This window comes from Pelobates fuscus, chromosome 2 (assembly GCF_036172605.1).
Source record: "Pelobates fuscus isolate aPelFus1 chromosome 2, aPelFus1.pri, whole genome shotgun sequence".
Classification (NCBI taxonomy): Eukaryota; Metazoa; Chordata; class Amphibia; order Anura; family Pelobatidae; genus Pelobates; species Pelobates fuscus.
The window spans coordinates 320,021,325-320,035,180 of record NC_086318.1 but is presented as its reverse complement, the minus strand read 5'-3'; the positions used below and the strand labels follow the sequence as shown (position 1 = coordinate 320,035,180).

Genomic DNA, 13,856 nt, shown 5'->3' with positions numbered 1-13,856 from the left:
GTTCCCTGGGAATGGGCCATATGCCTACATTTCCTGCACAACACATGTTTTTGGAGTATGCACAATGCTCCCTTTAAACGTCAGAAGAACGCTCAGCCAATTCTGTGCTCTAATGTTTTTATATTAAACCTTTATGCATATTCCATAAATTTCAGTGCAGTTGTATCCCATAAGCCTATACACATTTCATTTTTCTACTGAAGATATTCTGCTTACAGCTTCCTGTCTACAAACCATAAACAAAGCTTTAGTGTTATGTAGTCATTGTTTGTGTTGTTTGTGGCTTATGTCATTATTTTTCATCTATTTTCTAATTTAACTTGTTCCCAACACTGCTAACGTTATGGATAATAAATATTTATTTTGTGTGTATATAAATCACACATTTAAAATAAAATGGTTTAGATAATGTTCATAAAATCATTACCCAATGATTTGAAATAAATGTGTTCACACTTTGTTTCTTGTTTATTTGTTCAGGAGTTTTCAGAACCTGCCATACTACTATATGGCAAGGAAAACTACAAAGGAAGAAAAGTCAAACTTACGACGGAGACAATGAGTATACAGGCCATTGGATACTCTCCAGATCTGGTATCTCTTGAGGTCCTCGGGGGCATGTAAGTTATCATTCTTCAGGAAATTAATACAACAGAGTGTTATTTTACTTCACATGAACATATTGCTACTTGACTATTTTAGATTAGGTAGGAATAATGTCTCAGGCACTGGTAAAATTTGGCATATTTCCAAATTGTTTTATTTTATGGACTATATCACAACAAAGGTGTAAATTAAATCTGCCGAGAACAAACATGGGACCCTGTTGTTTGCTGAGGCTTTACAATTAGGGCAATTAAAGGATCACTGTAGGGTCAGGAACACAAACATGAATTCCTGACCCTATAGTATTAAAACCACCATCTAGCCCCCCTGGACCCGTCATGCCTCCATAAATATAGCAACATCTTAGTGTATTCAATCCTGAAGCTGTAAATCTGCATGCAGTTTGCCTAAAAAAAACAAGCAGTCTACTGACATCATCAGAAGTGGTAGCCTGATCCAATCACAATGCTTCCCTAAGGATTGGCTGAAACTGACTCATGGGCAGAGCCAGTATGATTCAAACACAGCCCTGGCCAATCAGCATCTCCTCATAGAGATGAATTGAATCAATGAATCTCTATGAGGAAAGTTCAATGTCTGGATGCAGAGGGAGGAGAAACTGAATGTTTGGATGCATTTTAGGCAGCCATGACCCAAGAAGGATCTCTAACAGCTATTTAAGGAGTGAAGTTATCACTAGGCTGTAATAAACACTGCATTTTCTCTGACAAGCCTAAAGGTAATGATTCTACTCATCAGAGCTAATTCAATAAGCTGTAGTTGTTCTGGTGACTGTAGTGTCCCTTTAACCCCTTAAGGACACATGACATGTCTGACACGTCACAATTCCCTTTTATTCCAGAAGTTTGGTCCTTAAGGGGTTAAGGTGTATGTGTACATTGTATATACACTGGTGTTTATAACATCTGGTGTTTATAGGAAACTTGATTTGGAGATAACTGATGAATCAACCATTTGTGTTTTATTATTATTATGTTATTATTTATATAGCGCCAACAAATTCTGCAGCACTTTACAGTGGGTGGACAAACAAACATGTAGTTGTAACCAGATGAGTAAGACACACAGTAACAGAGGGGTTGAGGGCCCTGCTCAATGAGCTTACATGCTAGAGGGAGTGGGGTAAAGTGACACAGAAGGTAAGGCTAGCATTAGACTAATGACAGTTGCAAGAGAGGAATCAGTCGGGAGCTATTAACAGTTTAATTGATGCGCTTTTATGAAGAAGTGGGTTTTTAATGATTTCTGGAACGAGTGGAGACTGGGGGAGCATCTTGGAATATTATGCATTGATGTTGCTTGGATAGTGAAGTAACACATTGTGGAAAGTTAGATAATTGATGATCTTCAATAGAGACTAATAAAAACATTTACCGTATTTATCGGCGTATAACACGCACTTTTTTCCCCTGAAAATAGGGGAAAAATCGTGGGTGCGTGTTATACGCCGATATCCCATAATTACTTACCTGTCCTGAAGCGTGGGCCGGCTTCACAGCGCGCACCGCGGTACAGGAACTTTAATTTAAGGTTCCGGTTTCCGGCGGGACTGAAAGGAAGTGTGCACAATAGTGTGCACACTTCCTTTCAGTCCCGCCGGAAACCGGAACCTTAAATTAAAGTTCCTGTTCCGCGGTGCACGGTGTGAAGCCGGCCCACGCTTCAGGACAGGTAAGTAATTATGGGAGGGGAGGAAAGTACACTATGGGAGGGGAGGGGGAGGAAAGTACACTATGGGAGGGGAGGGGGAGGAAAGTACACTATGGGAGGGGAGGGGAGGGGGAGGAAAGTACACTATGGGAGGGGAGGGGGAGGAAAGTACACTATGGGAGGGGAGGGGGAGGAAAGTACACTATGGGAGGGGAGGGGAGGGGGAGGAAAGTACACTATGGGAGGGGAGGGGGAGGAAAGTACACTATGGGAGGGGAGGGGGAGGAAAGTACACTATGGGAGGGGAGGAGGGGAAGTACACTATGGGAGGGGAGGAGGAGGAAAGTACACTATGGGAGGGGAGGGGGAGGAAAGTACACTATGGGAGGGGAGGGGGGAGAATACTATGGGAGGGGAGAGGGGAGAATACTATGGGAGGGGAGGGGGGGAGAATACTATGGGAGGGGAGGGGGGGAGAATACTATGGGAGGGGAGGGGGGGGAGAATACGAGGGGAGGGGGGGGGAGAATACTATGGGAGGGGAGGGGGGAGAATACTATATACTATGGGAGGGGAGGGGGGGAGAATACTATGGGAGGGGAGGGGGGGAGAATACTATGGGAGGGGAGGGGGGAGAATACTATGGGAGGAGGGGGGGAATACTATGGGAGGAGGGGGGAATACTATGGGAGGGGGGAGAATACTATGGAAAGGGGGGAGAATACTATGGAAAGGGGGGACACTATGGGATGAGGGGGGAATACTATGGGATGAGGGGGGGGAATACTATGGGATGAGGGGGGAAATTTCCTGGAATTTCTTTCTAAAAATGAGGTGCGTGTTATACGCCTGTGCGTGTTATACGCCGATAAATACGGTAATAATTATCTTCTATCACTTTCCAATATTTACTTAAGTAATATGCCTTTTCTTACAGATGGGTTCTCTATGAATTTAACAACTACCGTGGTCGCCAAATTTTCATTTTTCCTGGCAAGATAGCACAATGGAGCCAGTTCAGTGGGTGGGAAAGGATAGGTTCTCTACGGCCCCTTCGACAGGTATGTATAACTTTAAGGTAATAGCATTTCTGAACACTTTGCTTTCCTGAACCATCAGTGCTTAATAAACTCTGAACGTTTTTAACCCCTTAAGGACCAAACTTCTGGAATAAAAGGGAATCATGACATGTCACACATGTCATGTGTCCTTAAGGGGTTAGACTTTAATCAGTGTGATACCTTGGCAATGCCCAAGCCTGAATAACCTTGGACTTTAACTCTTTGATCCATGCTTTCCGAAAGGTAGAGTTGTAATGTGCATGCTTACTTTTAAGTGTTTCCAAATGTTAGGAGAATCTCCCTCTTAGTTCTGGCCATTGATTTGTAAACAGAGAAATAAAGAATGAAGCAAGACTGGTTGTGCCTCTTCGTTTAGGCAAGTTGATGTTAGGTCTTAACCTCCAGTGAATTAAAAATAAATTATAGTTTTAGTTTACTCACAGCAGCAGATGGCTGATTCACTAAGATAATTCTATTAAGTAAGGTAAACTATGGGTAGTCATAGAACAGGTTCTCTGCAATTACCTAGAATCGTTGTTGCTTACCCAGTACTATAAGCACATCAACAGTCAACTAACCTGGATCCAGTCAATCTTTAATTCTGTTCTAGATACTGTCAAAAACTGTAATGTTGCCGTGCCTTACTGGGTTTGGAACCACTGCAGTAGAAACCACACTTTTTTTTTTTTTTTTTTACTGATTGTTACGGGAATTTGTTAAGCAATTTTAAAAAAAATAGTTACAGTTACAAGTAATGTCTAGCAACATTCCTCACTAACTCACTGATAAGTCTTGAAATAACAAAGACCCAAATATTTTAACATGTTTTCTTGTGCATTATGCTCCTACATTCAATCAGAGTTTATACTAAGAGGTAGAACTGCTGACGCCTCATCGCCTCATGTTTGTTCTTCTTACAGAAAAGACTATACTTCAAACTCAGGAACAAGGCCAGTGGAATGTTCATGTCTACAAATGGAACTCTTGATGATATCAAGCTCCTGAGGATACAGGTCATGGAAGACACAGGAGCTGAAGATCAAATCTGGGCCTATCAAGAAGGAACATTTCGATGTCGGGTAAGAACTAATTATTGGATAATTCATTCTTGATAGATATATGTATGTCTGTTTTGAAATTCATAAAACTTGCAGTCTATCAAGATATATATATATATATATATATATAATATGAGATCTGCTGATAGACTGAAACTTTTATGAATTTCAAAAGACTTGTATTTATGCTTTTCCAACAGTTTGAAGCAGTCGACAGGAAAAACATTCCCATGTTTCCCCACTGCTTATTTGCTTTCATAACAATCCTGATGGGTTAAATTTACATTATAAACTACAGTGACTAAAATACAAATATATTTTAAGACAGTCATATAAAAGGCAGGGCCCAGTAACTACCGTAGTGCCTTACAGTTTTTTGTATGTTATTGTATGTTATCTTATATTTACATGGCCATATCGCTAATTCAGATTCAACTTTATTGTCTCTGTACCATGTGCATACAAGGGCAGAGAACTGCAGCAGTATCTTATAAAAATAGCTATTTAAAAAAAAAAAAAAAAATGTACTTCTGGTGTAAGCTTTCCAGTCTATTTAATACCACAGTTACCTAATACCCAAGGATATAATCCTTATTCAATACTACCATTTTCCAGGCTAAAAATACATCAACATTATACAATAGTGCCACCATATAAAAATCCAGCACACAAACCATAATCCCAATCTAAATAAAACGTTTTATCACATAAAAACCACTATACCTGTGCAATAAGTGTACCAACTGTCATTCAGTTAATACTCTAGTGCAAAAAAATAACCAATCCTTACCCAATTTTCTAAAGAAAATGCTCATTGGGTGACAAAATGAATGCCAACAAATTTATTGTAAAACTGTATTTAAATCGAGCATACTGATAGCCAAGCATGTGACATATTATTAGGCTTGGTACCTTTAAGCCAGTTAGAGAGCATATTTAAAAACATAAAGTCCACTCGAAATCGAAAATGTGATCTAAAGTAACAAAACACACATAATACATTTAAAAAGTCCAGAACCAGTGCAGTCTGGTGGGAATTTACATAAAACAGCAATGACTTTCATTTAAATCTGAAATAATGTATCTGAAACTAGTCTTATTCTGGAAAGAACATACGGTAAATGCAGTGGAAAAGATGGCGTCAATCAATTGGTTAAAAGATGACCATCAATCAGCTGGTTAATTTACACATTACTTAATTAAAATAGCTTGCAGGTGGTGAAGAGGTGTGTTTTAGTTTTGCAAGTCTGAAACATTACATCTTACAAAATATGGAACCTTTAAAATGTATAAAAAAATATTAAATATTAAAGCGGACTCCTTTGGCTTAACAGCTGACCATTCTACTTAAAATATTTGTTGATTTAATCATTAAAATGTACTAGTATGTCCTACTGTTCCTATTTTTAACCCCTTAAGGACACATGACATGGGTTAATCTACTTGAATAATTTTAGTAAAGTCTTCTTTTATCCATATTGTAGAAACATTATTATTATTATTATTAAGCACACAGCATTGTGGAATCCAACAGAAAAGTTAACCCCACTGCTTGTACCAGCCTCCAGACGACTCCTTATAAACCATTAACTAGAATGTGACCTGCCATTCATCTGTTGGAGGTTGGGGGCTGGGTTTTGAAATCACATGAATGTGTGTTATGTTTGGCATATTTGTTCTTAACCTTTTATTATGCATTTATGAGCACACTGTTCCTCCTAAGGCGAGGTGTATGCATCCTCTTTTTAAGCATTGACAATAAATGTCAATAAACAGTTCAAGGATATAATCCTGATGATTACCCCACCCTGCAGGCTTTCTGGTGTGCCCGATGATTCAAGCACTACATTTTAGAACACAGCACACCCTCTTTCTGTAATCGAGAAGTCAGCATTCTTTAAGTTCCAACATTGCACTCAGAATAAATTGTAACGATTCCTTTGTGCAAGCATAGTGAGTCAATTCCTGCCTCATTCCTTTTGGTTTTTCGATCTTGTCTTATTGTTGCCTAGCCACACAAGGTGTTTGGAAAAATCATGGAGATGGATTTACCTGCATGTGCTATAGATTGTCTTTCACTACTTACCTCGATAATACGAAGTATAGTGTGATGTATATGTTGATTTTTTTTCTTTTCATTTCTTAATAAGTATCAGGCTATATTTTTATATGGCTTGCCTCCATCAGTTGTCCAATGTATGCTGATCTTGTTTTTTTTTTTTTTTTTATAGATTAATTCTGTTGTTTTTCAGAATAAGCCTTAACCTGTACTATATAATTAAATAGGAAGAAGAGCCAAAGCATTTTTATCTGTACCCTCTCACAGTTCATTAATGAAATTATCAACTGTTATCCTTTTGTAACTTGAGAAAATAGCCCACCTTCAATTGAGTATCACTGTATTAGATATTACAGGACCTGTCTATAGATGCTAGGCACACTGAGGAAAATCATGGAAAGCAAATAGGAAATGGCTGATGTTCCATAAAGGACAGTTTTTGATCATTGCGCAGGATTTTCATTTATAGCAGAAAAGGAATAGACATAATTTATGTTTTCTATATGTTGTTCAGAATTGTAATTTTTAACACACATTATTTTTAAGACTAAAAACTGGAAATATTTAGTTTTATTGGCAATACAGTATAATTCCCATATAATTCTTTAGGATCAAATTATTAGAAACACAAGTTAATTAACTGTTCCTTATTTCTTCTTGATTAAAACGAATACATTACTGTTGTATACGTGTGTTTACCAGTATGTAGCTTATACTGAATCTAGTGTCCACAAAACATTGGTTCGCATTTGGTTCAGTGACTGCTATAGTAACATCAGCAAATGTGTTTGGTTTTTTCCTGTGTGTTTTTTTTTTTTTTTAATGCCTCATGGGAGTGTTTAATCCTTCATAGGATGGATACAGTACTCGGCTTGTATCAGGGGATCAGGATTCTAATCTTACCTGTTCTGGGAAGCAATTATTCATGTTTCCATAGACATAAATCAGAATTAGTTGTTTGTCTTGATGTTATATAAATTATCATATGCAGTGTGCTTGTGAGTGTGCATACAAATTATTTACGAATATATTGTTAGACAGCAACAAAAAATATGATTGTAATTCAAGTAAGTTTCAGACTTTAAATTAATTTGTTGCTGTGTCTACATGCACTGTGGATTTTGTTACCGTTGGTCATTATTGGTACTATCTGAATAATGTCCTACAGTATCAAATATGGTGTATTTGACATTTATTTGTGTCCTTGTCTGCAGCATGCCGATATATACATCTGATAACCTATTGTTAAAGGGCAATTTCAACCGAAATTCTGTGTATTTGGTAAAGCAACCTGTCCTATTATGGCCCTCCACCCCTTATAAAATAAAACTCACCTTAATCTAGCACAGAGGCCAAGTTCTCCCTGCAGCCTGATCCTCTTTATGTGGCATCACTGCCCATAGCATGATGAGGACAATCAGCAGGGAGGATGGGCTGAGGTGAATGAACATTGCAAAAAATGAACATTAGCCAATGACGCTCCAATGATGCTGACAGTGCTGGAGTTACACTTCCGGCAGCACAGCGGTTAAACCCTGTGTGTGTGCAGTATTTCATAGCAAGATGCTGCACATACAGACTGCAGGCACCATGGCCACTTCAAATCACTAGAATGGTCATGGTGCTTGGAGTAAATCTTTAAGTTAACAGAGGCATTCTATGAAGGTTAATTTGCTGTTTTAGTATATTGTTATGAATTCACATAGTGGGTCACTTACTGACCTCTGAGGATGGAATAATGTTTCTAGCAATGTATGTGCGGTGTGTACTTGCTCAGGTCAGGTTTGTAAGAACACACCCCACATGCTTGCCACCTGAAACATAACTCCACCCCCTTAGATGGCAATAAACGTGTTAACAATGGAATATTGATGCCAAGGATGTGTTGAATGTAAACCCCCACTTCATGGTAAACTGATTGGAACATGCTCCCTCTTTAATATATGTAACCTGCTTGAAATATATCTTTTTGTTTTGGTTTTAATTAGCAAAGTAGACTTCAATTGAAACGTGTAAAACCTGCAGGGCTAACCTCATTAAAACAAGTGTTTATTTGGCCCACAGATCGCTGAGGATTGCAGCCTTGCAACATCTGGGAGTCTAGTTACTGCCGGCAGCAAGCTGGGGCTGACTCTGGATCAAACAGCAGCATGCATGCAATGGAATATCAACCCTGATGGAAGGATCTATGCCCGCTCAAAGTCAAACCTTGCCTTGGACATCAAAGGTAACACTGCTACTCATCGCATGAAAACCTTTATTAAATAACGATTACAGACTCATTATATACTCAGCCACCCATCCGTAAACTAGACCAAGTACAAGTCTTGGCCATTGCAACATGCTCCATAATGTATTATTGTCTGGAGTTGCATGCACCTCGTGGTACAATGCATTAAAATAACATGAATAATAAGGTCTGCAGCTTCTGTGGTAACATCTGCACGTCACAAGATGGCAGCAACATGCTTATTTATTGGAATAAGTAGTCCTGTTGTCCGCTTTATTGGATATACAATCCAGCAGTGATTGATTGAAAGCTGTACAGTTTGCGGTAGACCATTTATTGAGTCCCCTGGTAAAGGGGAAAAAAAGTAGTTAAACTCTTTAATCCAACGCCACCCCAGTTCTGCCGCTGCAAGCACCCGGTGCATATGACCACAATCTCCACAGTTGGCTAATTGACTACTTCTCATAGAAAAGCACTTAATCAAATGCTTCTCTTTGACAAGGAAATGCCTCTGCTTGATAGTCACTCTGACTGACAAAGGTAAACCCTGCTGTTTCTCACAAAGGGAAAACTTTTTGTCAAACTGCAGAGGCATGGTCTGGGCATTAGAACAACTACATTAAGGCATAGTGTTTTTTGTGCTTAGAGTGTCCCTTTAATAGACTCATTCATGTTTTCAGAAACAAAACATGAAGTGATTCTCCCTGCTGTTGTACAGCTTTTTTTTTGAAAGCTATGAGAGAAAAAAACTGGGAAAACAATGGGGTCTAGAACAGGGGAGCCTCGTGCACCACAACCTACTTAAAGAGCCTAGCTGTTGATTAGTGCTATGATAACAAGTTGTAAATACACAGCACTGTTCTTTAAATTACATACTAAATACAATGTATTTGTTACGAGGAGCCAGTGTTCACAAACTTTTAGACCAAAGTAACTGAATTGGAATATAGTCATTCTTCCCACTTGGCTACTTCTGCCTAATATTCGCTATTCCATTCACGGTTCTATACAATATGTGTTTTAGTGAATAAGCCCCATTAGAAATAGGAACCATATAAGTCTGAAGAATTGCAACTTGATTCAAGACTATCTAATTTCATTGGCACGCTTTTGCAAGTTTAAAGCAGTATTCTTACTTCTGCAACGCCTTTTGATCTCTCTGGAGAGTGTAACACTAATGCTTTTGGCATCTTAGGCATTTGTAACTGGAATATAATTCTATGCTTGCCATATATGAAGAAAGAAAAAACAGCCGGAAACAATGAGTAGGATTGTAGCTGAGCCCAAACAGATGTTCTTAGTTGACAGTAGATCTAATTACAAATTTATATAATTTTATATGGATGTACCAGAATTAGACAAGGTTATAGACTTGATCAATTCTGTGTACATTATCCTCTCGCTGTCCCATCTTATGTATGCCAGTCCCTCTCTTTTTTAATATATATATATATATATATATTTTTAATAATATTTACATTGTGGGGTTTGCAAATGTGCATGTTTCCTTTAATTCCTGTCCTAAAATGTGTTACCTACTCTACTTTTCAAGGAATAGAAAACAATAAATCTGTATACATTTTGGATTTACTGCTAGCTGACACATTCTTTTCATTGAACGTCATAAAGTTACACAGCCTTATATTCACTGTAACAGAGATTCCAAGTTGTTTCATGTACATATATGCTATAATGTAATGCCTGTGTTTTCAATTTGAGAATCTATGCAAACCTCTAAGCAAGTAAAACTGCATATTGGCCAAATAGATCGACCTGTAAACAAGCACTAATTAAGAGAACTGAGTTTGCTTAAGAACCAGTGATGTACACAAGAGATTTCCAGTCTTATATGAGCATCAAGACTCCAGTTTTTTAAATATATCCTTTGGAAAAGAAGCCGGTGTTCCTAAAACCCGGAAAGTTGGTTGTCCTTGACGAATTGTTTAAGAAACAGTGGTATGCATTGCTCAAAAACTTTAAAGAACAAATGGCATTGGTATTATTGAGTAGTGTTGTACTGTTGTACACTGTGAGTTATGCTGGTTGTAACGGATTCCCTATACTCCGCCTGAGTATATCCGCTGTAGTTCTCCCAAATCCCCAGTGAAACAGTGATTATAGCTCCCATTTCCCCAAACATCAGCCTAGACTTGATGAAGAGTAGAAACTAATGTGTTTAAGCATGGCCCAATTATATGCAAAACAAGGATGCAGTCAAACACGCCCAGAACACTCCCACAAAATGTCCACAAATTCCTGTGTCAGAGTGAATCGGCATAAAAATATAAAATATCAAAATACATTAAAAAATACATACAAAACATGTGTCACTTCTAGTGGACTTCATCTTGTAATAACCTGTCACAAATACTAAAGTAACTAGAATATTGTACCTAGCCTGTAGTAACCTTACTAAGCCTATTCTTCAGCGTTTTGACAAATCATTCACTAACAAAAATTGTGCAGATTCAACAATGCCACTTCAATGTATTACCCTGTAACAAATTTTGTCTGTTTATGCTGTTGTGGCATACCTGAGCAGCCTATGTTTTACGCTTGCACTACAAAAATAAAGAATTAAAAAAAAAAAGAAAAAAAAAATACATACAAAACAAATATGAACCCCCACAAATTATATATTGTTAAATAGCCCTGATCTGAGTGCCCAAGTTCTCCAAATAGTGCTCAGATCCATGCAGTGTAGGGGAAACGCCACCATGTGGACGTTCTGACCGGCCGCACACATGGTCCTATGCCCAAAACAGTTCCAGGGCGTTTGGTGCTTTTGCTGGTCAACTTTCGAGACTCCGGCAGCCGCAACATGGGGTGCTCCGGCTGGCTCCTAGGTAGCGTTTGTTCCCCTTAGTCTCAGCCACCTTCCACTAAAAAAGCGCTCTCCTGGCGGATTTCAAAGTGGTTTAAAACAGCAAACCAAGTTGTCCGGGAACCGCATGGTCACCTCCTGCGGAAAACAGTTCCAGAACATTCGCGGCTAAGTCCCGCTGAGGTGACCAGGAACCCACAAAGTCCTCATGCCAAAATTAGTTTCATAGCTGTCGTGGCAAAGTACCACTAGGACTATTCGTGGGTTTGGCTCCCGCAAACGGCCACCAGAGAACTAGCATTTGGTTCCATTCGCATGAAGGCAAAGTGCCGAACCAGGAACACCCAGGACAAGCTACTAATGGCGGTTTGGGAGATTTAACTCCCAAACAGGTTCTTGGAATATGGCCCATAGTCCTTGTGCACGAGCCTATCTAGCAGGCTCCTCCAGGAGCTTGTGGCAAACGTACAGGGTAAAGGAGCGTTGGTTTATTTCTTCTAGACGCCAACTGGTTTATTTCTTCTAGACGCCAACTGCATCTACCAAACAATTGGTTGTCATCAATTCATTTACTGATATAGCAAGGGAAAGAGTTTTGATAAATTGCTCAAGCACATGGATATTATGAATTATTATTTGCCACTGTTCCTTATAATGTATGTCAAAATACAGAAACACAAATTATCTACAAATTAATATTCATTTTATCTGGTGTTTCTTTACCGAGGCACACCTAATTGTTGGAGATATTAAAAATAATAGAATAAAAGGAGCCTGTAGAGTTTGAGATATTACTCTCTATAGAGAGTCTTTTTTCACCTTAATTGCATTTACAGGCCATTGTGAATAGATGTCATCTTAATGTGGGGACAGTAATGTGTATTAGATGGCAGACTTAAAATCAGTTACTTTTGTTGGAAAAGATAGAAAAAAAAATCACCAATACATTAATGGTGGAGTATCTGTTTTATACATAATAAAATGACAAATGTGCAGATATCAAAGTGAATGCAACAATATCTTAGAACTCTTCAGTGACTTCATTGAGTTCTACATTGAACTCAGCATTATTTTAGCAAGAAATAAAGTAGCTGCAAGTTTCTGCTGAAAGCACCCCATTCCTCTTAAAGGCGGAGTAAAGCCTAATGACATGCACGTTCTTGCATTACTTGGCACGATGTGAAAGGTGAAGTTAGTAGCAATATGTGTATTCCTCTAACCCTGTAAAAATAAATGAATCCTTGAATATCTGTACTATATCTCTGCTCATAATTAACTAGGGCAATGTTCCATTAGCACAGACAATCGATAAAGCAGCTGGATACAAGATCCAGAAACGGATAGGACTGAGGATATCAAAATAAAGGAGCATGCTGAGTTATAGCCCTGCACTAAATGAAATGCAGTGAAAAAGGAAAAATAAATAAGTGTTTCTCATGGTGAGGTGTAAGGGGGTGATCAAAAGTGACACACCTGATGCGCATTTCTGTACTCTGTATAACATCTTCATCGAAAGCAGAGGCAAACCTAGAGTCCTTGTTTGGAGTTTTAAACAGCAGTATGTCCTATACCAGGGATAGGCAACCTTCGGGGAATTATGCTATCCCCAATGGGCAAATATATCACAACTTTGTGTTCACACATATAATTGGGTAAGGTAAAAAAAATTTTTTTAAAGGACAATGTAGAGGGGTGATCGCAAATATATCACTCCTCTGTTATTCACGTTCGCAACATTTGTATGTGAAGCAAATGTGTTCACATATATAATTAGGTAAGATAAACAAGGTTCCATTAGCACTCCATTGAACAAAGTCATAGAGAGGGGGCACAAAGAGGCTGACCTTCAATATCCATCCTAAACAGAATGTAATAGGATAAGTATACCATTGAATCGTATTTGTTCCTAGTCCTGTTTTCTTGGTAGAGAAAAGCATTTTCTCCAGGATTCTTTGCGGAGTGTCTTTGTAAAATCTTCTAATCTTGTATGACAGCATCTTGGTGACTAATTGTATAAAACCTTAATTGAATAAGCAGTTCAGGCCCGAGGACTTGTTTCATGTTTCCTGCTGGTGTTCTGTGAGGACTTGTCTTTTTTTCAGTCTTTGGCAGAAGATTTACTTATCCTCTACTTCTTCTTAACCCTTAAATCACTGGGTCGGCATGTTCATTATCACATAGCTAAGCCCTTTTGACTCTTATTGGGTAAAGGAATGAGTGGTGGTGCACCTATGAATGGAACAAGAGGAATTTCCAAAATAAATAATTTGTCACAGACAATTCATCCCTTTTATAAGCAATATACTACATATAATTTGGCAAATATATATATTGTCTTAAGACCAGG

At 38.5% G+C, this 13,856-nt stretch overlaps 1 protein-coding gene across 2 annotated transcripts in view; it reads left to right on the top strand.

The window, feature by feature from the left end:
* CRYBG1 (crystallin beta-gamma domain containing 1) overlaps positions 1-13,856 on the top strand; it is a 264,471-nt gene that overhangs the window by 247,945 nt on the left and 2,670 nt on the right. For both annotated transcript variants that reach the window (XM_063443543.1, XM_063443544.1), the window contains 4 exons: positions 481-620; positions 3,215-3,338; positions 4,259-4,417; positions 8,520-8,682. In XM_063443543.1, the coding sequence (XP_063299613.1) occupies positions 481-620; positions 3,215-3,338; positions 4,259-4,417; positions 8,520-8,682 (586 nt within the window). The remainder of the gene's footprint in view (positions 1-480; positions 621-3,214; positions 3,339-4,258; positions 4,418-8,519; positions 8,683-13,856) is intronic.